This window comes from Orycteropus afer, unplaced genomic scaffold (assembly GCF_000298275.1).
Source record: "Orycteropus afer afer isolate SDZICR_OR568_19922 unplaced genomic scaffold, OryAfe1.0 scaffold00001, whole genome shotgun sequence".
Lineage (NCBI taxonomy): Eukaryota > Metazoa > Chordata > Mammalia > Tubulidentata > Orycteropodidae > Orycteropus > Orycteropus afer.
This window is the reverse complement of record NW_006921588.1, coordinates 32,109,169-32,133,941: the sequence shown is the minus strand read 5'-3', so window position 1 is coordinate 32,133,941 and position 24,773 is coordinate 32,109,169. Positions and strand designations below refer to the sequence as shown.

General features: G+C 39.1%; 1 protein-coding gene across 1 annotated transcript in view; it reads right to left on the bottom strand.

The window, feature by feature from the left end:
- LRP2 (LDL receptor related protein 2) overlaps positions 1–24,773 on the bottom strand; it is a 187,017-nt gene that overhangs the window by 18,759 nt on the left and 143,485 nt on the right. Inside the window, exons 60-73 of the mRNA XM_007953659.1 lie at positions 22,849–22,965; positions 21,896–22,033; positions 19,434–19,556; positions 17,034–17,162; positions 13,466–13,597; positions 12,396–12,527; positions 10,388–10,531; positions 8,896–9,061; positions 7,714–7,842; positions 5,143–5,363; positions 3,980–4,156; positions 3,131–3,250; positions 1,020–1,110; positions 138–205 (exon numbers count right to left, since the gene is read on the bottom strand). Of these exons, the coding sequence (XP_007951850.1) occupies positions 138–205; positions 1,020–1,110; positions 3,131–3,250; positions 3,980–4,156; positions 5,143–5,363; positions 7,714–7,842; positions 8,896–9,061; positions 10,388–10,531; positions 12,396–12,527; positions 13,466–13,597; positions 17,034–17,162; positions 19,434–19,556; positions 21,896–22,033; positions 22,849–22,965 (1,887 nt within the window). The remainder of the gene's footprint in view (positions 1–137; positions 206–1,019; positions 1,111–3,130; positions 3,251–3,979; positions 4,157–5,142; positions 5,364–7,713; positions 7,843–8,895; positions 9,062–10,387; positions 10,532–12,395; positions 12,528–13,465; positions 13,598–17,033; positions 17,163–19,433; positions 19,557–21,895; positions 22,034–22,848; positions 22,966–24,773) is intronic.

The window sequence follows — 24,773 nt, the reverse complement described above, 5'->3', positions numbered from 1 at the left end:
AGAGTCAGCAGAATTAGAAGCAGAAGCTGGGGCCAGAACCATACGGTCTTGAAAGACCATGTTAAACAAAATGTATGACAACACTGAATTTAGGGGCCATGAAGTATTTCTAGGTTGTTCATATTCTTAAAACTTACTTGTTCCTGGAGGGATGCCTTTTGAAAATCCTATTTCACAGTTGCTTCCGGTGTAGTCACTCGGACACCTGAAAATAAAAAGAGAATCATTCATTACCCATCTAGTGTTAGACTTTTAAACATAATTTACAAGCTCATTTTGAGACAGAGCTTTAGCTGAGTAAATTGTATGTTGGACAATGTATCCTGTGTGACTTTATTTATTCTGCTAAGAAATGACAAGTAGAAACAATAGTAATCCACTTTCAACAGAGAGGCAGTGCCTAGTGTACAGTGGCCCCTACAGGGTCAGCTCATCAAAGAAATCTATTGGTTTCTTCTCTAGTCTATGGGAGTCTTTCTTAGAAGGTGAAAATGGAAGCCATGCTAGTTAGGTCCTTTGATATGCTTTCATTCAATACTGACATCCATTTATCTTGCTTCTTTCCCAAGAATCCTCTTTCTAGATCTTTAGTGCAATCTTTCTGCACATGATGTGTGCCAGGTATTAAAGCAGCTCTGCTGACAGCTGTTCCACCACAATCCCACTGCAATTAATAGTGCCAGGTGAGCAGGAAAATGCTGTTTACATTCTTAAACTCCTTGCTACAGCAAGTGTGGTCCACAACTCTGTGGCATCACCTGGGAGCTTGTTAGGAATGCAGGATCCCTGCCGAATTCCCTGCACAACCCCTGCATTTAAACAAGAGCCTCAGCTGATTCTCATGCACATTATAGTTTTATATATTTTATGTGGACTCTCCCAAGGGAAGGCAAATGGGTTGAAATATGAAATTTAGTGAATGGGTGCAGTTCCTGTAAGTGTTTTGCTGGCTGCTTAAAGTCTCAGGTTCCTCTAGAAGCGGAAAGGCCTGCAGCTCCAACCTCAACATTCAGACTTACTTGCATTTGGGGAGGTTATTCTCATCAAAATAGCAAGTTCCTCCGTACATACACCTGCATGCGGGGGGCATGGTGATAGGAGATTCGATGGCTGCAGAAAGGGAAAGCCATGCATGTGTTAGTAGGCCATACTTAGCACAGCGCTCCACCCCATGCAAACCTGCCTCAGGCCCAGAGGTGAGGTGGGATGGGGTGAGGGCAGCAGGAGTAGCTAATTAGTTCCCCTGTCAAAACATTACTTTCCTTTTAGGCAAATGAATTCCCTTATCAATAATACAGTCATGGAGAGTAACATGTATTTGGTGGAAAGAAAGGGACAGTATATAGCATTCTCCTGAAACAGTGGAGAGGGCCAGATTCCAGATCAGATATTAATAGTTAGAAGAAACTTGTGGTAAAGGAATCTCTTAGAACATTTGAATTCACATTTGAAGTTTTCAGAACTCTCCTCTGTGAATCCATTTAAAATCAAGGGTTCAATTAGGCACACCTCAAAACTTCAACCAAAAGCTCCAAAGCCTCAATGATAGACCAACAGACACTATGAACATGGATACTGAAGAGCTAGATAGACAGAGATCTCCTGATTTCAGAAGTAATATACCAAGCCAAGACCCCATATGGAATGGATACCATCATTAGTGCGGTGACTTTCATAAGAGTTCCTTTAAATGAAAATCTTAATATAAACCACTAGGCTAATAATTTAAAGGAAGAAAGTAGTAGATGAGGTGAACAATAGGACAATACCTCTCCTAAAATGTGAAACTCAAGTAAATGTCAAAACAATGCATCTACAGCTAAGATATTGGAATCTTGCCAATATTTTCCCCAATGGCACTGAGATAAGACTGGTGGTAGAGGAAAGGGGAATGAGGGAAGTTTTTCTCCCTGAGGTCATTCGACAAAGGTGATGCCTTTTTAAACACTTGCTCCCCCTGGTGGTATAAGGTGACTAAACCGCTGCATTTCTGTACCAGCTAAAACTTGGCCCTGAGGATGCAGGTTGTAAAATGAGAAACTGGGAATGACAGGATGATTTTTTAATGCACAGGATACTAGTTAGGGACATTAGTTATTCCCCGTAGTTGTGCAATAGGATTCTTATTAAGTCATTAATATAAAAGACACTGAATAAAGTTCTTGCCCAAGAATAGATCATCCATAGCATAAGGTCCCTGGATGGCACAAAGAGTTAAACATTTAACTACTACACCCACCCAGAGTCTCCTCAGAAGACAGGCCTGGATATCTGCTCTGAAATTCACAGCCTTGAAAACCTTATGGACCATAGTTCTCTAGCGTATGAGGTCACCATGAATCCCAAGTGACTTGACAATAACCAACCAACAACCCCTTATTCTAGCCTCCACCTCACAACAACATAAGGTACCTTTCAAAATGTGACACTTTTCAGTGGTCAAAGCTTCAGCTGTGAAATGAGCATGTGAGAAAAGCATCCTGTAGACCACCCCTCTGCATCTAACCCCTCCCACCTCAGAAGTATGGTTCTCCACCTGGAGGAGCCCCAGTTAAGGCCAAATAGGAATCCAGTATGAGGCAGAGGAGAGGTCTTACAGAAAACTCACTCTTCAAAATGTCTTTACAAAACAACACAATAGATCCAGGAGCATTGGATCTGTATTTCTGCAGATCGTAGCAACTATGCTAGGAGCTATGGTCAGCCTCCAATGTCACATTTCTTTCTCTCTCTCTCTCTCTTTTCTTTTTACCCCTAATCCTTTGGCAACAAGTCCCAGAGCCTAAGGCTCTTGACTGCTAACCAGAAGGCTGGCAGTTCAAACCCACCAGCCACTCCTCGGAAGAAAAGTTGGGCAATCTACTTCCGTAGTGATACCGCCTCGGCAACCCAAGGAGGGGTTGCTATGAGTCAGGTCTGAGTTGATGGCACATAACAACAACAACAATGCTCAGAAACTATAGGGACACAAGTTCTGTTTGGCCCCTCATATTCCATTCAGCTGTTTCCCACACATCCCTCCTCTGGCCATCTTCATTCTATTCTACAAAGTACCGAGCACACAGAGACTCCTGCAAAAAGCAACACACAGATGGACAAGCTCTTCCATGGCACCCATGCATTGTCCTACCTGCATCACACTGAGTGATGCTCCCCCGCATAAAGCTGGAGCCTTCAGGACAGGCACAGCTGTATCCTCCAGGTCTCAGCAGGCAGAGGTGACTGCAAACATCTTTACAGCGATTGGGCACTGGAAAGCAGATGAGAACAAGGGTCCTGAGGAGAGAATAAATACTCCAACCCAAGATACTCCCATCAACTGGGTTGTGACTCTGCCTGGTGGCAGCAGAGCCCAGGCATCATACCTCTAGGTCCTGTGCCACCTGGCAGTTCACCTTCACTTATACTACTGTCCCCTGCCACACCAACACAGCACAGTGACACAGCCCTCCCTGTGCTGTCCATCCCATTTCCACACCATCCACATTTTCTATTGGTTTCACCTATCTCCTCTATGACTGTATCAGGTTTTTGAAGGTAGATTCTGTATCTATCTGCTCACAGCGTAACTTGAGAATCTAATCAGTGCTAAAGCAACTTGAGATGGTTCAAAAGATCAATAAGACCTCATTATGGTAGAAAGATTTGTCATTACCCAAACTTGGGTAAGTTATAAACTATGTTAAGGAATAATACAGAAGATTTGATTTCCACTGCAATCCTCCAAGGAGAACTTTCTTCTGGGCTGCAGTGTCCTTTTTTGGAAGATAAGTGAATTTAGAGGTACAATTTCTAACCATAGCCACATATCAGAATCGCTTGACATTCAATTTTATTTTAATTTGGTTAAAACACACACACTTTCTCATGCACCAAGAGATCAGCCTATTATTATCCACTACAATTTTCTAACAATGTAGTCATTAATTTGAAATAAGTTTCCCAAGAAATAAGGTGCATGATATTCCAAGATGTTTACCTGACTGATTATATCTGTGTTGATGAAAGATTCGTACTTGAGTGAGCCAAGGGCTTGCTGTCAGCACCTTCACTCTACCACCATTTCCAAATTTATCTTCCTTCCATACTTCTCCCCTTTCCTTAGATGTCCAGTATATCTGGCCTTCGAAGATATCCAGGCTGTAAGGGTTCCTTGCTGCTTATCCAAAAGGGAAAAACGAAACAAAACAAGGTTATTAACAAGACAAGATCCTAGCATCATTTCTGCTTAAATCATACATTCTGCTTGAATTTTCCACAATGCAATACCTAGAAATCCTGGAACATTCTGGCAAACTATCATCAGGGAACTCAGCTCTTTGTACATGTGACCATGAAAGTGCACGGCACTGGGAGATCAAGATAATGAAAGTTAAACTAGGTTAATGCATATTGTCTGAAACCAATTATAGGCGATTAGTTCACTTTCAGGAGCCCTGGTGGTGCAGTGGTTAAGCACTCACCTACTAATTGAAAGGTTGGTGGTTCAAACCCACCAGCTGCTGGGAGAAAGATGTAGCAGTTTGTTTCCATAAAGATTACAGCCCTAGAAACTCCTGTGGGGAAGTTCTACTCTGTCCTATAGGGTCCTTATGAGTCAGAATAGCCTAGACAGCAATGGATTTAGTTCACGTTCAATTTGCTGATTTTATCTTATTTTTTGAAAACAATTTGTATGGTAAAGATTTTTTTCCCCCTTTGAATATAAGACACAACTGGCCACATAGGAAAAAAAAAAAACTGAAATGTGCCCTAGATGTTGTAGTTCTGCAGGGCCTTTATAAGAAACCAAATGCCTCACTCCAGATGTTTCCCGTTGTACATAATGAGCAATCCAACACATTAAAAACTATGAGTCTGGAATTATAAATGGATTAACATTTGTATACGTAAACCACACCTCTATTGGAACAGCCTAACAGGAAATTTGGTTATTATTGTATCTGCTACTGATAATTTTTTTAAAAATTATTTTAAAAGGACAAGAAGGATTTAAATATTACTAATGCATTGATTCATATTTAAATCAGAAACTAGGAGCTGAGAGGTGTCTACGAAAATGTATAAACACTATTCCCTGAGATAAGTGTTCCTTCTTGAGAAAATGGAGAAACAGACTAGAAACATATCACCATTTCTAACCTTCATTTGAAATGAGTCTCCTATCAGTTCCATCGTATTTTGTGGATTCAACAACATTCTCCTTTAAATCACTCCAGTAGATCCGGTCATTGTTCAAATAATCAATAGAAAGGCCAGTTGGCCAACCAAGGTCTTCAGAAACCAAGATTTGCCGATGCTGCCCATCCATCCAGGAATACTCGATTTTAGATTCTTTGCCCCAGTCAGTCCAGTACATGAGCCTGTAACACAAGGTTTCTTCTTTGTAGCATTGTATCTAGTGGAACTTCTCCACTAAAGCAGAGCATGGGTTTCCAGTAGGAAAATCAGCTGTTTTTCACTGTGACCTGGGTGCTAAATGACACTGTTTTTATGTTTTACAGAACATAAAAAAATGGCGAGATGAAAAGGAAAGAAAATACATCTGTGGCTGTCTTTCCTGAAAATTGTCAGAAGGATATAAATTCAGACCTTGCAAAATATATAATTACAAAAGCTATCCATCCCTCAAGAAATATTTATTGAGTGCCTACTGTGTAAGAAGCAGTGAGATATATTAGAGAATAAAACAAAGATCCCTGCCCTCATGGAGCTGATGCTCTAACTCTTTTATAATTTGTATTTTGCATCCAGGTAATACTTGATAGTAAAGAAAGCATCTATCTTTAAAGATGATGGCCTTCAAAGGGCATGCCCTGACATTAGAGAACTACCTAAACCAGGGCACCAGCTCATATATATAGAGGGACCAGGCAGGTGAGATAAATGGATGGAGTGGACCAGTTACGAACCACAGAGAGATGGGGAAAGCATGGCCCCATCTGAAAGAGCAGCTCCAGCCAAAACTTCATCTAAGAATACGGGCTTACCTAGTGTTTTCCTACCTAGTGAAAACAGATTTTCTTTCTGCCTTCCTTAAATTTTAAATTTTAATTTCTTTTACCAACTAAGTAAGCAAATTCAAAACCTCTGTACAAAAGCAACATGTCTATGGCCCACATTTACCCTCCTGGCTACCATTTGGCAGCCCCCGACCTAAACCAATTATCAGGCCTAGACCAAACCTTCAGTTCTGTTGAGGCAGGTGGATTTTAAGCAAACTGGACTCTGGTAAAAACATGACCAGAGGCCTTCTTCCTATATTCAGAGTAGGCCCAAAGCCTATCACAAAACGATCGATAACTGGCAAACATCATCTTGTCCTGTTATAATTAAAAACAATACATACATGTGACTGCACAAAGGTACACATAATGAATGATTCCATTTGTGGGCTATGTGCAGAGGAGGCAAATCTACAGAGGCAGAAATTAGATTAGTGCTTGCCAGAGCTGGGGTGCAGAGAAGGGAAAGATAGAGGGTGATGGTTAAGTGGTACAGGGTTTCTTTTTGGGGTAACAGAAATGTTCCAAAATTTGTTACGGCGATAGATAACACAACTATGTGAATATAATAAAAGCCATTGAATTGTACACTGACTTTTAGGGGTGACTTTTATGGTATATCTCAATAAACCTGTTTTTTTTTTTAAACATATACAGGCAGTGCCCAAGTTACAAACATCTGAGAGGTACAAACCAATCCCTATAAGCCCATTATATTAAAAATCCAAGGTATATACAATAGTTCATAATAACAAATAGCCACTACTTTGCAATGAAAACAGTATTGCAGTCACTCCTTGGAAGGAAGATTGGGCAATCTACTTCTGTAGAGATATTGCCTCAGAAACCCAAGGAGGGGTTGCTAAGAGTTGAATTCAACTCGATGACAGTAAGTTTTTTTCTATATAGACTATATACTAAGACACTAGATATGAACTGGACTGTACCTAACTGTTCTGACTTCCACACAGATTTGACTTAAAGACAGACTTAGGACCAGAACTCATTCATAACCCAGGGACTGACTGTACATAGAATAAAACAAAGCAAAAACTGGTACACAGAATGAATTTTTCTTCCTTCGTGACCTTGCCCATGCTTATGTCCATGGTCTATGCTTATGAAGCCTGTGCTGTCTCCTTCAGTCTATCTATATCCAAGACATCCTTCCAGGTCCAGCTTTAATCCCACTTGACTCAAGAAGTGGTCCCTCATCAATCTCATCCATGCTGATCTCTCTGTATCACATACTTTATCCAGTGGGTCCTAATCTTCAAGGTTCAGCTTTAGCCTTCCCTGATCCATTGCAAGCAGTAGACCTACCAGTGTTTAGAATAGTTTCCTCATGGCACTCATCCTTTTCTACTTTATATTAGTCAGCAAATGCTCAATAAAACAACATGATAATATTTTATCCACATTCGTAAACAGAGGATAAAAAAATTATACCTAATTCATAGGGCTTTAAACAGGAGCTCCAGTGGTATAGTGCCTAAGGCATTTGACTGCTAACCAGAATGCTGGCAGTTCAAACCCACCATAGCTTTAGTATGATTTAAATGAGTTATATGTAGTTTGAGCCCTTAGCATAGTAGCTGGTACATGGTAAGAACATCCTAAGTGTGGCTATTTTTATTGTCTAAGAAAAATTTCAGCACAACTAAGAAAAAAAAATGTCTAGAACACAAGGAATCCTTCACACACTTACCCTAATTTTGGATTCACAACAATCGCGGCTGGTTGATCTAGTTGGGTGAAAATCAGCCACTTTCTGTACCTTCCATCAAGCTTAGCCACCTCGATCCGTTTTGTCCTGGCATCTGACCAGTAAATATGCCTGAATTCAGAGGGACAAAATTAAATAACAGAAAAGGCTAGACTGGCACTTCTGGGCAAGAGCTTTGGAGATAAGATCATTTACTCTGGAAGTTCTAGCTGGTAAGACAGCTATTCGGCTATCTGTAATCAGATACAATCCCCCACTCTTATGAATGTTCCCATCTCTCCAGCCAACAGGGCATCTTTGGAAGATTACACATGGAAAAGTCAGAGATGGAGGGACTCCAGCCATATCAGACAAAGGAGCTGAATCGGCCAGGAGCAATAATGATGGTGGACATGGCAGTCAGGCTGGCCTCACATCTGTAACATCCAGGTAGATGTCATAACCACCTGTGGCCTGGCCCTTTAATCCTGACTTCTCCTCAACAAAGAGCCTTATTGTAATCAATTGAAATCTGGAATCAGCTCCAAAAATGAGTGGAAATAGTCTTTCTAATAGACAAACTCAGCAAGGCCGTCTTACCCTTATTTATACTCCTTAACGCTGCAGGTCTCAGTCTCTTACAAGTAAAAAAGGTTTCTCTATTCAACAATTCATTCATCTGAGAAAAGGGTAAAACTTCACACAAGAAGATGGACCTGCCATTGCCTGAGTGGCTTTCAGAAGGAAATGTTAAAGCCGAGAGTTTCAAGCTCCTGACTCAAGTAACAATTCTCTGAGGCAATGGTAGGTCCATCTGTGATCCCTGGGATTCTAGAAGTTTTTCAAGAGCAGAAAGGAACTCACATTTCTATTAACTCAAATCCAAAGATTAAACAGGAAAGTCAAATTTCCACATGGCTCAGTCTATATAGCCTGATAAAAACCTTGGTGATTTCCCAAACTTTTCCACAGCACCCATAGAATATAGGAAATGATACTGTTAGTATGACACACTGGAGTAAATAGAGCTGGTTGCTGGAGCCAGAGCCAGCCTGGGCATCACTCTGCTGCTCCAGGGGCAGAGTGTATCCACATCTGCACCCAGCTGTAACTCAAGTGCCATGGAGAACAGCAGGCAGCTTTGGCAAGGAAAACAGAAGTTAGGCAAGAGGATGTTAAACTTACCTTCCAACCCAGTCCACTGCTAATCCATTTGGCTGCACAATGTATTTCAGGTTCAGGTCAACTTTCTGCACTATGTTATTGCCACCAGTTTCAATATTGGGGATGTAGGCACGTTTGATAGAACCAAAATCAGCACCCTCCCCTAGCACAGAGTAATATACAACACCTGCAGCAGCAAGACATATGAGTTGGTTTCATATTAAGAATATCTCCCAAGGGAGGAAATGTTGAGTACATCACCACCTTCTCACAGTTTCTTCTAATAATAAGTCAATCAGACTGATAAGATATAAACTCAAAACTTTTATGCTTGAGCTATTACCTACAAACACTTCAACTTATTGATATTTACTTAATTGCCTCAATTTGAGGGTAATTCAGTAAAAACATATTTTAGCCAAGTATCTATTTATGGTCTAAGATCAAATACTAGTTCCAAGCTCTACTTTTAGCTAAATATATAGATAAACAAGGGCCAGGCTGTTGAAAGTAATGAAGGAGCCATGTAAGAAGAGGTCCAATTTATGTACAGAGTGAAGGATAATAGAAAATAGGTATTTAAAAGACATAGTAAGAATGATTTTTAAGGTACATGCTGAGGACCTAGCTGTGTATTTTTTTTCTTCCTTAAAAAGCATTTTTTATTGCATGATTAAGTATAAAAATACAACAATAATAAGTCTTGCATTGGCATAGTTATTCAGAATTTACAAAGCATTCATATCCTTTATCATATTCATCTTGAAAGCAACCTCAGATGTAGGCAAGCAGAACAAGATTACTACACTTACTTTATAGACTGAAAAATGAGATCTACAGAATTGTTTAAAGTCATAAAGCTAACAGAAGATAGGGGCAGGCATAGAAGGCATGTTTTTCGACTTCCATATATCATCACCTTTACACCACACAGAGAGAGAGAGCCAAGAGGACTCCACAATAGGTGTCAGCCATTTTTCACTCATTCAATTAAACCTCTTCAGCACCCACCCTGTACACTGTCCTAGATGCTGGGCTGAGCATAAGGCACATAGAGATGAATTAGGTTCATTCTCTGTGTCCAGAGAGTAGATGGAAGAAAATATGAGGACAACTTTTTATAACTCAACATAACACATGCTTTAGTGGAAATGGGTAGAAAATATTACAGGCTCATGTGTGAGCAATCATGGAACTCTGACAGCCACTGCATTTGAGTCTTTGAGGTTAGAGTACACGTATGCAGTGATAGGGAAGAATAGCATCTGCATAAACAAAGACAATGAAATATAGAGTACAAGGAGATATGAGGTGGCATGATCTCTGAGACAAGGTGTGGTGAGAAGTCAAGAAAGGCCATGAAAAGTGTCAGGAGCAAAGTGGACAGAAGGAGCTTTCTCTTCCAGTCACAGAACATAATTCATTCATTAAAAAATCATGTCCCCAAAATTCAACACCTTAAATTTAATTAATTCGATTAACATCAATGACAGATGTCAAAGTTTATACTCACTGAGGCCTGTACCCTCATGATCCCAATCATAATCAATAGCTTGAATATGCTCCTCATCATCAAGATAATCTGAGAATTTCTCAGATGAGAGATTGTATTTTCGAATTCTAATGTTGTCAGGGAGTAGCAACAAAGCAGGGTTACCTGTAAATAAATGAAGAGCTTTTTTGAATTCTACTCGAACCTTTGTGTATACAGTAGGATGTATAATGCATAGCAGTTATCTGCCCCTAACTCTTGCCTTGAAAACAATAGTTTTTAAAAGAATAAAACTATTGCTGCTAATGCAATGGGGTTGCAAAACTGATGGCTGTGGACATTCTTTTCTCAGTTTCAGGTAGGAAACTTTTTCATTGGGTGTATTATCAATTCTATATTCCTTGTTCCTTATTCAGGAGGAGGTTTAGAGCAAGGCAAGATGGAGAAGGAATGATTCCCCACTAACTAACCTCTAATAACATCCTCATTTTCACTGATTTTCTTTCTTTCTTCATGGCCATTAACAGACATTCGATCTCATAGAAAAAAACAGATTTACAACCCTACTAACACTCTATCTATTCCTCACTTTTTATTGACAGATTTTCAGCAGGTAACCACCTCTATGAGTCTTTTAGCAGGTAATTAGCTCTATGACCCAATTTAGCTTCCAGCTAATGAAAAAAAAAGAAAAAACAGCTTGTTGTTGATTTTTACCTAAAGCAGCTATTTCACTGGTGACTCGTCCCAAGATGTACTGTTTGGAATTTTTATTTAATTACTTGCATAACATAACTGAATCCAGTTCAAATAGCTGTTTAATAGTTCATTACATATTCCCTCTATCTTAAATATTCTAATATTCTAATGAGGCAGTATGATTCCATAAAGATTTACAGTCATCTCTTCCATTCAAAATTTTGAACATTTTTAATTTGCTGCTTAATTACCAGACCATCTATGCAAATCCATCTACCTTAATTTTCATTAGTCTCGAAAATGTTCAGAGGATAAAATATTTAAGTATGCTAGTCAAATATATAAGGAGATTTGGTGGTGTAGTGGTTAAAGCATCTGACTGCTAATCAAAATGTCAATGGTTCAAACCCACCAGGTCCTCCACGGAAGAAAGCTGAGGCAGTATGCTTCCATAAAGATTTACAGCTTTAGAAACCCAGTGGGGGCTGCTATGAGTCAGAGTCAACCTGATCACAGTGAATTTAGTGTTTTTGGTGGTCAAATATATGCTTTAGGAACCCCATTTGTGTGAAAAATTGAAAAGCCATTTCAGCCATCATACCCTTAATTTAGAAAATAAGATATTTTCTTACCAAGACCCTTAAATTCCAGCACAAGCTGCATGAAGGGATATACTGATTTCGATCAGACATCTAGAAATAAACTTATGACATACTCTTTCTCTCATCATTTCTGTCTAGTACTTACTATTGTTTTATATCAGGTCTGATTATCAAATACCAGTAGAAATAATAATTGAAGTCATAAATGAGACAGATTTTATGGATCAGAAGTCCATGAATTAAAAAAGGGGGTGGGGGATCTGTCAACAGAGCATCCTTGATTTCCCCAATTCAATGACTATTTTTTGTTTTTGTTGGTTAACACATCTTCCATTACAGGGTCTTAAACCCTTATCTCAATGGAGGTGGGAACTGACAACCATTACATACACAGACAAGGCTTCATTGGAGGCTTCTGGAGGGTGACATCTTGTCCACTTTTAGAAATTTTTCTCAAGGCTGTACAAGAGGCTAAACCCAGAACAATAAATAACACCACTCATTTTAAATCCTAACATCACTTCAAATCATACGTATTTGATGGAGGATTGTAGTGATGGTTCTAAGCTGGCAGGTGAGGAGGAGGAGGAGACTGGATGGGTATTGGACAGTAGCTGATAAATTAAAAATAAGACTCTGAGGGACTGAAGTTTATATGTTAGCATTTCATTACTCATTAGTATTTATTCCCTCAAAAGTCAATTAATTCCAACATGAAACCACCGTACCTTCAGCAGCACAGCGTTTTCCATAGTGTTCACCCATAGACTTGAATCCCTCCACACAGGCACATTCATAACTACCTTTGGTGTTATGGCAGTCCTGGGGACAAGTCCCAAATTGCTCACATTCATTGATGTCTGTAGGCAAAATAAAACCAAACGTAACATCTGCTCCCACCCAATCCTCATAGACTCTGCTTCTGTTTCAATTCACATTCACAAGAGGACTAGCAGAGGGTAGATGAAAATAAGCAACAATAAAGCTAAAGCATGTGCTGACTTTCAGATACTGTTTCACATGCTTTTTTTTTTTCGTTTAATCTCCCAATAGAGTTATAGATGATTAAGCTCAATGTCTCAAAGCCGGCAGGCAGTAGAGACAGAGTTCAAACTGAATCGGCTCCAAAGGTGAGCAAAAATTTTCCTTTTAGTAAAAGTAGCTGTCATTTTGTTATTATTATTGTTTGATATCATTTCCCTTTTGCTCAGGAACAAGAGTCATTGATTTGGAGCTCCCAAAGAAATCTTATAATGACCATTTGAATATGACACATCATGAGTTAAAAAGAGTAAATTCAAAATATAAAAGACAACTAAAATCATACTCATCAGTCACCATTTTGACAAGTTACCATCCAAGTACATACTTTAGAACTCATTGTTCTGCCATAATTAGGTATGTAATAAATGTACTTTAGAACTCATTGGTCTGCCATAATTAGGTATGTAATAAATATGTGTTGTTTGACTTATGAAGAAAGTAAGCCTTGTGTTTATTTTTTTAAAAATGATCTCTCTTGCTGATACAACAATAGACATCCCACCAATGCTTTAATAATTGATAGCTATTCCACAAATATTTACTGAGCATGCACTTTACTAGGCACTGGCAAGATAGTATATTTGCAGGAAAAAAAATTCAGTTGATATTCTTGAGTATTTTAACCTCATTAAGGGAATTTAATTTATTTTATTTAAATTTAATTTATTTAAACAGTCATTTATTAAAAAGGAATGAAAAGAGATCTAAAATGTATAAGGTTCTCCTAACAGGACTTGAAGGAAATATACTCTACCTAGACACAAGTTTCTGTTCGAAGTACCAGCTTTGAACCCAGGTCTACAAGTGCAGATAAACCCTCCTTCACTTAACTGGGTACAGTTATGTTGGCATATATTTTCAGCACATGATCTTTGTTCTCCCATATCTGAAAAATAAAATCCCAGCGTTACAAATGAAAGAACGAGGGCACCCCCAAATGAACAGCTAAGTGGTATCAGAAGGAACTCTTAAGCATCGCCAGCTGTTTTTTGACCTGCCAATCATAGGACATTTAAGACATAAGCCCTTTCCATAAACCTGTATAGAGGGTAGGGGCCTCTGGAGTCTCCTTTCTGATAATGGCTTGTTAGATCCTTGAGGCTATTTTCCTATTATAATCAGCATTGCTAGGTTCACCCCCAGAGCATCCGATTTTGGACTCTGTTGTTGTTGTTGTTATTTGCCATCGAGTCGGCCCCGACTCATAGCGACCACTCCTTGGGTTTCCGAGGCAGTATCACTACAGAAGTAGGATTGCCCAACCTTCCTTCCGAGGAGTGGCTGGTGGGTTTGAACCGCCAGCCTTCTGGTTAGCAGTCAAGTGCCTTAGGCACTATGCTACCAGAGTCTGGACTCTAGTACTACTAAAAATTGAGTTTGCTGGTGACTTTTCCAGCTGTCACCAACTGCTCCACTATCATGGACAATATTTATTAATCATAATGACTGTTATTTCCACTTCCTGAACACCTATGATGTGCCAGACACTGCACTGTTAAACTATTTTATCTTTGCAACAAAATTGTGAAGTATTTATATATAAATAAGTATAAAGGAAAGAGGTTAGATATTTGGCCCAGGATTACATAGCTAGAATATAGCACAGCAAGAATTCAAACCCATTTTCTCTGCAGTTTTTATTTCCCATTCTGTATCCTTACAGTGCTAAATAAAGGACATTGATAACTGGTTAAACAAAGTTACAAATAGGAAGAAATTATAAAGCTACAAGAAATATTTATTTTGGAAACACTGACCAACTGACATACATAGGTCTTCAAGAGTTGATCTGGATGTAGTAAAATGCATTACCATCATATACAGATTAGAAACATAAATTGTTGTACCTGGAGAGGAATTCTGTAATGTTCATATATCAACAGCTTTGAAACTACTCATAATCCTGGACTCAATTATTCTACATTAATAAATCTTCCTTCAGAAGGAATAAAAATATGCACTACGATTTATATTTTTAAGGATCATAAATTTGTTTTTGATTTTTTTGTGTGTGTGGAAAACATACAGAGCTAAACATACACCAATTCAACAATTTCTGCATGTACAGTTCAGTGACACTGATTACATTCTTCAAGTTGTACAGTCATTTTCACCCTTTTCCAAATTGTCCCTCCCTCATTAACATAAACTCACTACCCTCTATGCTTCCTGTCTAAGAGTTCTAGCTGCCGATTTGATCTCATATGAATAGTTCTTTAAAAGAGCATGATTCTGAAAACAGACATTCTTTACTAATTAAGCTAACCTATTTTGTTTTAGGAGCTCTAGTAGCACAATAGCTAAAAGTACTCAAAACCAAAACACTAAACTCACTGCCATCGAGTTGATTCTGACTTATACGACTCTCTTTGGATTTCCGAGGCAGTAAATCTTTATGGAAGTAGATCGCCCAGTCTTCCTTTCGCGAGTGGCTGGTGGGTTTGAACTGCCAATCTTCTGGTTAGCAGTCAGGGGCCTTAGGCACTATGCCACCAGAGCTTCTTTAACAGCACTCAGCTGCTATCCACAAGATGGTGGTTTGAATCCACCAGCTGCTCTGCAGGAGGATGATGAGGCAATCTGCTTCTGTAAAGATTTACAGCCTTGGAAACCCTATAGAGTCACTATGAGTTGGAACCAACTCAATGGCAGTGGGTTTTACTATTTGTTTTAAAGGAGCCCTGGTGGCACAATGGTTAAGCACTCAGCTGCTTACCAAAGTACTGATGTTTGAACTCATCTAAGGAGCTCTGGTAGCACAGTGCCTAAGGCACTTACTGCTAACCAGAAGGCTGCCGGTTTAAACCCACTAGCCACTCCTCCCTCGGAAGGAAGGCTGGGCAATCCTACCTCTGTAGTGATACTGCCTCGAGACCCCAAGGAGGGGTCACTATGAGTCGGGGCCAACTCAAAGGCACATAACAACAACAGTGGCTCTGTGGGAGAAAGGCCTGACAATCTGCTCCCATAAAGATTAAACCAGTTGCAGTGGTTGAAACCACATGGTGCTAAGGTGACTAAGTTCCTACAGTTTCAAGAACTCCCTCTTGTTTCCTGTGGGGACCCTGAGGCATGGAATCTTCAATACCAAACCTAAAGTAGCAGAGCTAGTGGGAAAAGAACTAGGGCCAGATAGCCTGAGGTCAAAGGACCATTCAAGTTCAGCCTTTGCAATGCTTTCTGACCTCAACCAAGTTGCTTATGCTTTCTGAGATTTGTTTCATAGATGGAAATAAAAACAGCTACCAGGCTAACCTGGGTGGCAAATTAGATAGTGTACAGAAATCCCTTCATAAACTATAAAGGTGTGAATTATTAGCATGTCATTGAACATTTGCATAACGAATTTGAGCTAGAACTGTCCTTCAGTTGTGTTTACCATCCTTTTCTTAACCAAAACCCTCCCTCTATTTGAAAAATAAATGCTCCCTCCAAGGTTCCCTGTGTCATTCCTATCTTTACCAGCTAGCTTAATTGATATCTAAAGCCACTGCATTTAGCTAGTAAGATGGGGGGGGGGGGGGGCAGAGGGAGTGCAGACTAATAAGCAAAATATGTGGTTCCAAGGCACTGAGAAACATCTAATGAACTGGTATAAGGACGTACTCTGGGTATAAATAAACCAGAGTTCAAATCCTGATTCTACCAATTAAGAGTAGGAGGCTTGGGCAATTTACTCCAGACATTTGACTGCTAACCAGAAGTCTGGCGGTTTAAAACCACACCTCAGAAGAAGGGTTGGGCAATCTACTTCCGTAGTGATACCTCCTCAGCAGCCCAAGGAGGGGTTGCTATGAGTCACGGCCAATTCGACAGCAGTGTGTTTGGTTTGGTCTTTGGAAGCCTTTCTCACTTGTGTAAAAAAAAAAAAAAAAATTGTGTGTGTGTGTAAGGGACTAACACCTAACTCATGGAACTGTTTTCAGAATTAAATGAAATAACCAATGTGTTTAGCACAGAGTCTAATATAGACTAAGTACTCCATAACAGGTAGCTACGAGATCCCGGGGTGGTAGAAATGGTTAACATGCAACTGGTTAACACGGCTGAAGGGTGGACGTTCAAGTCCACCCAGAAGCACCTCAGAAGAAAGGTCTGGTGATTTACTTCTGAAAAATCAACCACTGAGAACCTTATGGAGCAAAGTTCGACTCTGACACACACGGAGTTCCCACGAGTCAGAGTTGACTTGACAGCATCGGGTAGACTGCAGTTGAGAGCACAACAAATAATATGGTCATCATTTCCTTTATGTCATTACACATTCTAATTAGGTAACCTTGAATTACTACAGTGATGTATAAAATTAAGTGTTTACTTACTGCAACCTATTTCATCAAAATGGTCACCACAGTCATCGACATTATCACAAACATAGGCCTCTGGAATGCAATGTCCATTGCTACACTTGAATTCGCCTTCTGTACAAGGTCTAGGGGTTGGAGCCCTACCTGTAATTTAAGAACAAATTAAAGTCAAAATATTTTCTTCTGTGAAACAAGATGCTTCCCCCCATGGCAGAAATAGTTATTGCTCACCAAAGCAACACCTGTTTCCCTACATTTTCCAGTTTCCCTTGCAATTACTTTGGGACCATGTGAGTTGCTCTGGCCAATTCACTGTCACTTCTGTATGAAACAATTAAAAGTTCATGTGCCTTGTCCATGTGTCTTACCCTGCAACCTTGGAAGCATATATTCCAAGTGGCATAGTTACAAGATAGAGGAGGGCTATGCAACTTACATTGGCCTTTAAATGAATAAGAAATATGTCTTCGTTAAATTATGCCACTGAGATTTTGGAATTTTTTGGTTGCAGCAGCCAGCATTCATACCCTGAACAATATAAAGAATGGTAATAGAAGTAGCATAGTTCCATGAGGAAAACATGAAAATCTGGCAATGGCTTAACAGTTGAGAGGTGATCAATGAGGAAACTGATAATGGAGGCAAGAAAGATGGCAACACACGTTAAGCAATGACAAAGCATTTCATAAAGCTGTCACCTCTGAAAAATTGGAAGGCAGACCACGTGCTTACTGAACTTGTAGATCTAGGGAAAGAGGTTAGAAAATAGAATGTTAGTGATGTGCATTTGTTGCTATTACCTGAGTTTGGCAAGGTAGATATGAAAGAGATAAGATCAGGGAAGAACTCGTTGATTTACAAGCAGAAATGAAAGAAAGTTAAGTCCAGAAATTTGCAATATGGGGTAAAGCCCACTGCTTCTAGATCCTAAAAATAAGAGTCTGAATAGGAAAAGGCTTTGACAGGCAAAGACCCAGTAAAATGTCTGAGTTGCATAAAACGATGGCCCATGTATTTTTCTGGATGGCATGAATGTAACTCATGATCAATTGAGACAGAACTGTGTGGGGGCAAAGAAACAAAACAGATTTGAGAACTACGAGAAGAATGAAGCCTACTGCTCCCTTTAATTCACTCTCTGCTTTCATCAAGTCCTAAAAATGTGTTGCTCCACAAATAAAAAAAGGGGGGATGTGGCATTATTAGTAGACAAAGGGGAAGAGGGATATGTGCTCCAGTTCACCCAAAAAAAAAATTATTTTCAGTTTTACATCCTTTTGTTTTGTGCCTCAAATAAACACCATAACAATGTAATAACCACAGGTTCATCTCTGCCAAGAAAGTCAAATAAATTGGTACAAACTTGAATGTGATAGTGGAGTCAAAGTCCTCACTGCCACACAGTCTCCTCTGGAATGGGAGCTAGCTGTGAATCAAGGCACAGAATTCTAAGGCCACTTGATATAAGGGATATTAGATGGAAAATTTAGGGATTTACATAACTGTTCCTGTTGTTGTTGTTATGTGCCATCGAGTCGAACCTGACTCATAGCGACAGCTGTTTGGGTTTCCGAGGCAGTAACACTACGAAAGTAGATTGCCTCATCTTCCTTCTGAGGAGTGGCTGGTGGGTTTGAACCGCCAGCCTTCTGATTAGCAGTCAAATGCCTTAGGCACTATGCTGCCAGAGCTCCCATTTTTTTAGGGGGTAAAGAAAAAGAAATTGCAGTCAGAGGAAATAATTTTCTTCAATGGCTTTTCTATAAGTATATTATATTGTCCCCCAAAATTGATCATCTCTCTTTCAATGGATAGATTTTAAAACATTCTGAAAGTCAAAGAGAAGTTTTCAACATCTTTGAAATTTTCACCTTAAACTATCATTTTTCTCTTTTGGAAAATGCATTTTCTTTTGAAAGAAAGATAATAAATAAGCTATGTTAACACTAATGCTGCCCTATCAACGTTGACATGAGAAGGAATAGTAAGTATCATTCACAACCCTAGATAGGCAATTAGTAACTCTAGGTTAGACAGTGCCTGTTTATTTTGAAAATAAATAAACCATTAAGTGCTTGTGAAATAGTGATGAATCTAGGAAGAAAACGCAACCAATATTTCACGTTTGCTCTTATTTTCTTATGAGAAAAGAAGAAAAACTTTTTAAATGTATAAATGAAGACTAAAAAATTAAGAGACTTCTCAAATGAGATAGAAATAAGTGGGCAGTGTAAGGGTTGCATCTGAGAAAGACATGTGTTTATAGTCTTGTAAGCAATTCTATCAGCACATGAAGATCTGCAGTTATAGATCAAGTCTCTATAGAAATAACTGAAATCCCAGAGGTACATTCTGGAAACTGCAGACAATTTGGGGCCCTTAAGTTTTTCCATCTCCCTTTTGATCTTCTCTTACACTGCTCCTCTCTCTCATCACTTCCATCTCCACAGTCATCCACATGGTTGCAGAGCTTGTGTCTGTAAATGCATCTATTGTTGTCACAACGGAAATGGGATGATGAGTTACAGGGAACACTCGCTGAAAGATGGAAAAATGAAATAAAAAGTTAATAAGAGTAGAATATTAGTCAATATATAAAATGTTCCCATCCTACTGCCAGACTTGCTTCTTTTATTCATTCATTCACTCATTTGTTCACTCAATCAATAAATTCTTGTTGAGTCTAGTACAAACCATGACACTGTGCAAGACACTAGATACAATGGAGAACAAGAAAGACAGAGTCCTTGACCTCTTGGAGCTTTCATTCCAGCAGAAAACTGATATTACAAATTAACCATTCCATTACAATTGCAGTTAGAGCCACAAAAAAGATGTACTATGAAAGCACCTACTAAGGGAATGTGGGAGCATGGTCAGAGAGGCTTAATATGAAAAGGTTCCGAATCAGGAAGGAGCAGAGCAGGTACTGGGCACGAATAAAGGTCTCTGTGACTGCAGCACAGAATGAAGAGGCCAGGGGTGGCTGTGAGGGTGGAGAAGCCAGCAGCACGTGCTATCTTACTTGAATGGCCAGGAGGCCATTACTTGATCCTTCTGGCTGTAGTTGTCATTGACTCTGTTCATTAAAGTTTCACTAAAGTTGTGCTATGATGGGCTTTTCTTCCTGAACTCCTTCCCCTCTTACATTTAAAGTCAATATCTCCTGAAACTTGGAGAGTTAGACCTCTAGCTGTTATTAGAATTCAGATTGCTTGGTACAGGGGACATAGTTCCTTGTATGTATACGAGGAATACAATAAAGTTTGTGTTCTTAAACATACTTTGGCTGATTTTCCTTCTGTGGTTACACCACACACAAGGGCCAGAAGGATAGATTTATAAATCAGGTTATATGGAGAAAAAAATAAGATCCAATAGATTGTTCTTGGAGGTTTTATTAATAGAACTATTGCAGAAGAGAGATATTTGTTGTGAAAGGTATGCACAACATTATAAAACAGTGTTACCTCTTGTATGATGGGTGATGTCCCTGCTTACCCATGGTTTTATTTTACGTAAATGGGTATTTTATGTTATGGAAGGAAGTAACCACCAAAGGATTTCTTCATGGAAGGTTATGTTGTTGTTGTTGTTGTTTGCCATCGAGTAGGCCCCGGCTCATAGCGACCCCTCCTTGGGTTTCGGAGGCAGTATCACTACGGAAGTAGGAATGCCCAACCTTCCTTCTGAGATGGAAGGTTATACATGCCCAATATATTTTTCAGGATTCATCAAGTTAAAAATAAAACAAAATATAGTTCCTAACAAGTAATGAGGTAGGAAGCAAAATGTTGGGATACCACTATGAAAATATAACCAACACAAATTAAAATTCCTCTGGGAGGAAAATCTCTGGACTAAAACTGAGTAGTGCTAAATCTAGGAAAGAAAAAGAAAGAGGTGATGTGAACTCTGGAAGCAAATGTCAGCAGAGTCAGACTGGGAGCTAACCAGGAGTTCCAGAAGAAATGCTGCTGGGGGCGTCCTGCCCTGTGCTGAGGTCTTTTACTTATACAAAATTCTCAAACTTTAGCTTGCATCAGAATTACTCAGAGGGACTGCGAATGCACAGACTGCTGGGCCCCGCCACCAGAGATTCTATTGTAGGTCTGGAGTGGGGCCCATAGATTTGCATTTGGAACAAGAGGCCAAGCGATGCCGGCATCCCTAGTCCAGGGACCATACTTTGAGAGCTACTGTCCTAGCATTTCTCCAATTACTCAAAGCATGTAGGAAAACAATCAAACAAACTCTATTTTTATTCACTTAAAAGTAGTAGTATTCAACCAAGTAGCAAAATAGCTGTTTTTGAAAAGTAGATCTGGCCAGGCCATTCTCTGGGGACTCTGGTTCCTTAGATGTAGACTTAGGATGAGGTCAGGGCATGTGATTTTTCAACCTTCTCTCCCCCAGGTGATTCTGATGTGTATCCCAATTGAGATTCACAGTGCTCACACAACCGAAGGCAAGTGATCTTGAATCATGACACTAAAGGGAAGTGACTTTAAGGATTAACTAGGAAGAGGTGCTGCAAGGGGCACCAAAAGTAGCATGGAGCAGGAAGGTTCCCCCTCCCCTACACTCAGACTTCAACCACAACAGGTCTGCCTATTTATGTATACTGAAATTCCTAGTTACATTTCCTTTGAAGAAATTACTTTCCAGTGCCATAAATATTTAAAACCATGCATGTTTGATCAACTCTCTCAAGTTACAGATAGGAAACTCAAGGAGGAAGGCCAAGAGAAAGCACACCAATACTGAGCATTGTACAATAGCTGCATGTAAAGTATGTAACACATACTACATGTAAGAAACATTGAGATTTTGCCAGACAACACCATTCTCATACACTCCATTTTTCTCCCTCTTACCGCATAAGTGAAGTTCTTCATCGGAACCATCACCACAGTCATTTTCACCATCACATTTCCAAAATGACTGGATACAAACATGGTTTTTACATTCAAACATCGTAGCCGCACAGTATGCACCATTGGGAAAGCGAGTGGCTGTTGGTAGCGAAGAAACATGTTCAAATTTTTACAAAAACTTATTAGTTTTGGAAAGCTGTGCTGCTTTTATTTCCATTAGCTCTTTCCACTATAGCCTGTCTTTTTTTATTCACCAGATGTTCTGTGGCCTTAAACTGTCTGGATTATTGAAGGTTACTTGTCTAAGCCTGATTGGGTACCACATGCACTGAGAACTTTTGCTCCATAGGTGAGTTCAACTCCTCCACTGTGTCAGGACTGGCTTTATCCACCATACATTTATCTAGTCCCTTTGAAATTTAAAGATGTGGCAACCACATCATTAGTAATAGTCATCATAAATAATAATTAACAAATTATTATTTATTCAGTGATTCGTAAAAGCTAAAATGTGAATGATCATATTGGCTTTATACTTATAACGACATTTGATATGACATTATGCAATTCAGACCATTTTTAATGTTATAAATTCCATATGTCTTAACACCTAACACAAGTTCTTTATGCTCAAATATTCTTTTTTCTAACTGTAATGTTTCTGTAATTAATTATTTATATAGTAGGTGGTAATAAATAAATACTTTTGTTAGCATAGATTACTTAATACATTTTCTATCTGAAATAATGTTAATGAAATACACTTGAATGGCTACTGTGAAATATTTAGATGTGGAGACTCAGACCTTATGTGAACTGGTTATTACCAATGGTGGCAGAATAAAAAAATATCTATGACCTTCCAATCTAACAAATGGTGGATGATCTAAGAAGTGGCATTTAAATTTCCATATTCAGACACTTTGGGTCAGCAAAGGTATCTAGAGACTTACGACAAGTGGCTTCATCAGAAGCATCCAGACAGTCAGCGATTCCATCACACTTCTGTCGTTCAGGCACACAATGTCCACTCCCACACTGAAAATATGCAGGATGGCAAGTCTTCATGTCTGAAGAGAAAAGACTGTCATTTCCAAAAGGCCTTGTAATTCTCAGACATAACATAACATTCCTATTCATGCCCAATGACTGGATCACAGCAAATTCACAATTTGTGGTTAGTGAACTAATGAATTCTCAGATGTCACACTTTCTCCATTCAAGATATGGAGATGGAAGTACCTAGAGTCCCTCCATTAAATAAGCCTCAGATCTTAAGTTTTTCCGTAGAAATCAGAATTCCCAAAGTTGAATTTAATTTTCCTCAGATCCAATACTTGATCAGTAAAGAGCTATAAAAATCACTCAATGTTATAATTCCTATTCTAATACTGATCTCTATGGCAGGAGCTAGGGAGCTCTGGTGCTTCAGTGCCTAAGGCATTTGACTGCTACCTGGAAGGTTAGTGGTTCAAACCCATCAACAGGAGGAAGATGGGGCAATCTACTTCCACGAAGATAGACTGCCTCAGAAACACAATGGGGGTCACTACGAGTCAGAATCAATCCAAAGGCAGTGAGTTTGGTTTCAGTTTTTGGCACACCAGGAGCTGCAGCAGTATATTCCTTAGACTGTATTCTGTAGAATACTAGGAAGACCAGTGTTTTTGTTTACAAGTCCGATGCACATTAAAGTTAATCTGACATACAGTTAAAATGACATTTTAAAAATTCTTTGCAATTTTCGAAAGGGAAATCAAAAGCATCCAAATTGGTAAGTAAGAAGTAAAACTATCCCTATTTGCTGATGATATGATCTTATACCTAGAAAACCCAATAGACTCAGTCAAAAATCTACTGGAACTAATTGAGATTTAGCATCATAGCAGGATACCAGATCAACATCTAAAAACCAGTTAGATTCCTCTACACCAGCAAAGAGACTGCTGAAAAGGAAATAAGGAAATCAATACCATTTACAATACCTACCAAAAAAATAAAATACTTGGGAATAAATCTTACCAGGGACACAAAAGATCTCTACAAAGAAAACTATAAAAAACTACTTCGAGAAACCACAAGAGATCTACATAAATGGAAGAACATACCATGCCCATGGATAGGAAGACTGAACGTTGTGAAAATGTCAGTTTTACCCAAAGCAATCTATACATTCAATGCAATCCCAATCGAGATCCCATCAACATTTTTTAAGGATATTGGAAAAACAATCACTAACGTTATATGAAAAGGAAAGAGACCCTGGATAAGCAAAGCACTACTGAAGAAGAAGAACAAAGTAGGAGGTCTCACACTGCCAGATCTCAAACCCTACTATACAGCCACATAGACCAATGGAATAAAAATGAGAACCCACAAATAGATCCATCAACTTATGGTCAGCTGATCTTTGACAAAGGTCCTATATCCATTAAATGGGGAAGAGAATGTTTGTTTAGTAAATGGTGCTGGCAAAACTGGATATCCATTCGCAGAAAAATGAAACAAGATCTGTACCTCACGTCACACACAAAAACTAACTCCAGATGGATCAAAGACTTAAATGTGAAACCTAAAACTATAAAGCTCCTCAAGGAAAAACTAGGGGCAAATTTAGGGACCCTAATATGTGGCATAAACAGACTATCAAGAATAACCTAAAATGTACAAACAGCAGAAGAGGAACTAGATGAATGGGACCTCCTAAAAATTAAATTTTTCTGGGCTTCCAAAGACTTCTCCAAAAGAGTCAAGAAAGTCTTCAGATTGGGAAAAAATATTTGGTAATGACATATCTGACAAGAGACTTATCTCTAGAATTTATAGAAAACTCCAACACCTCAATAACAAAAAGACAAATAATACAGTTTAAAAATGG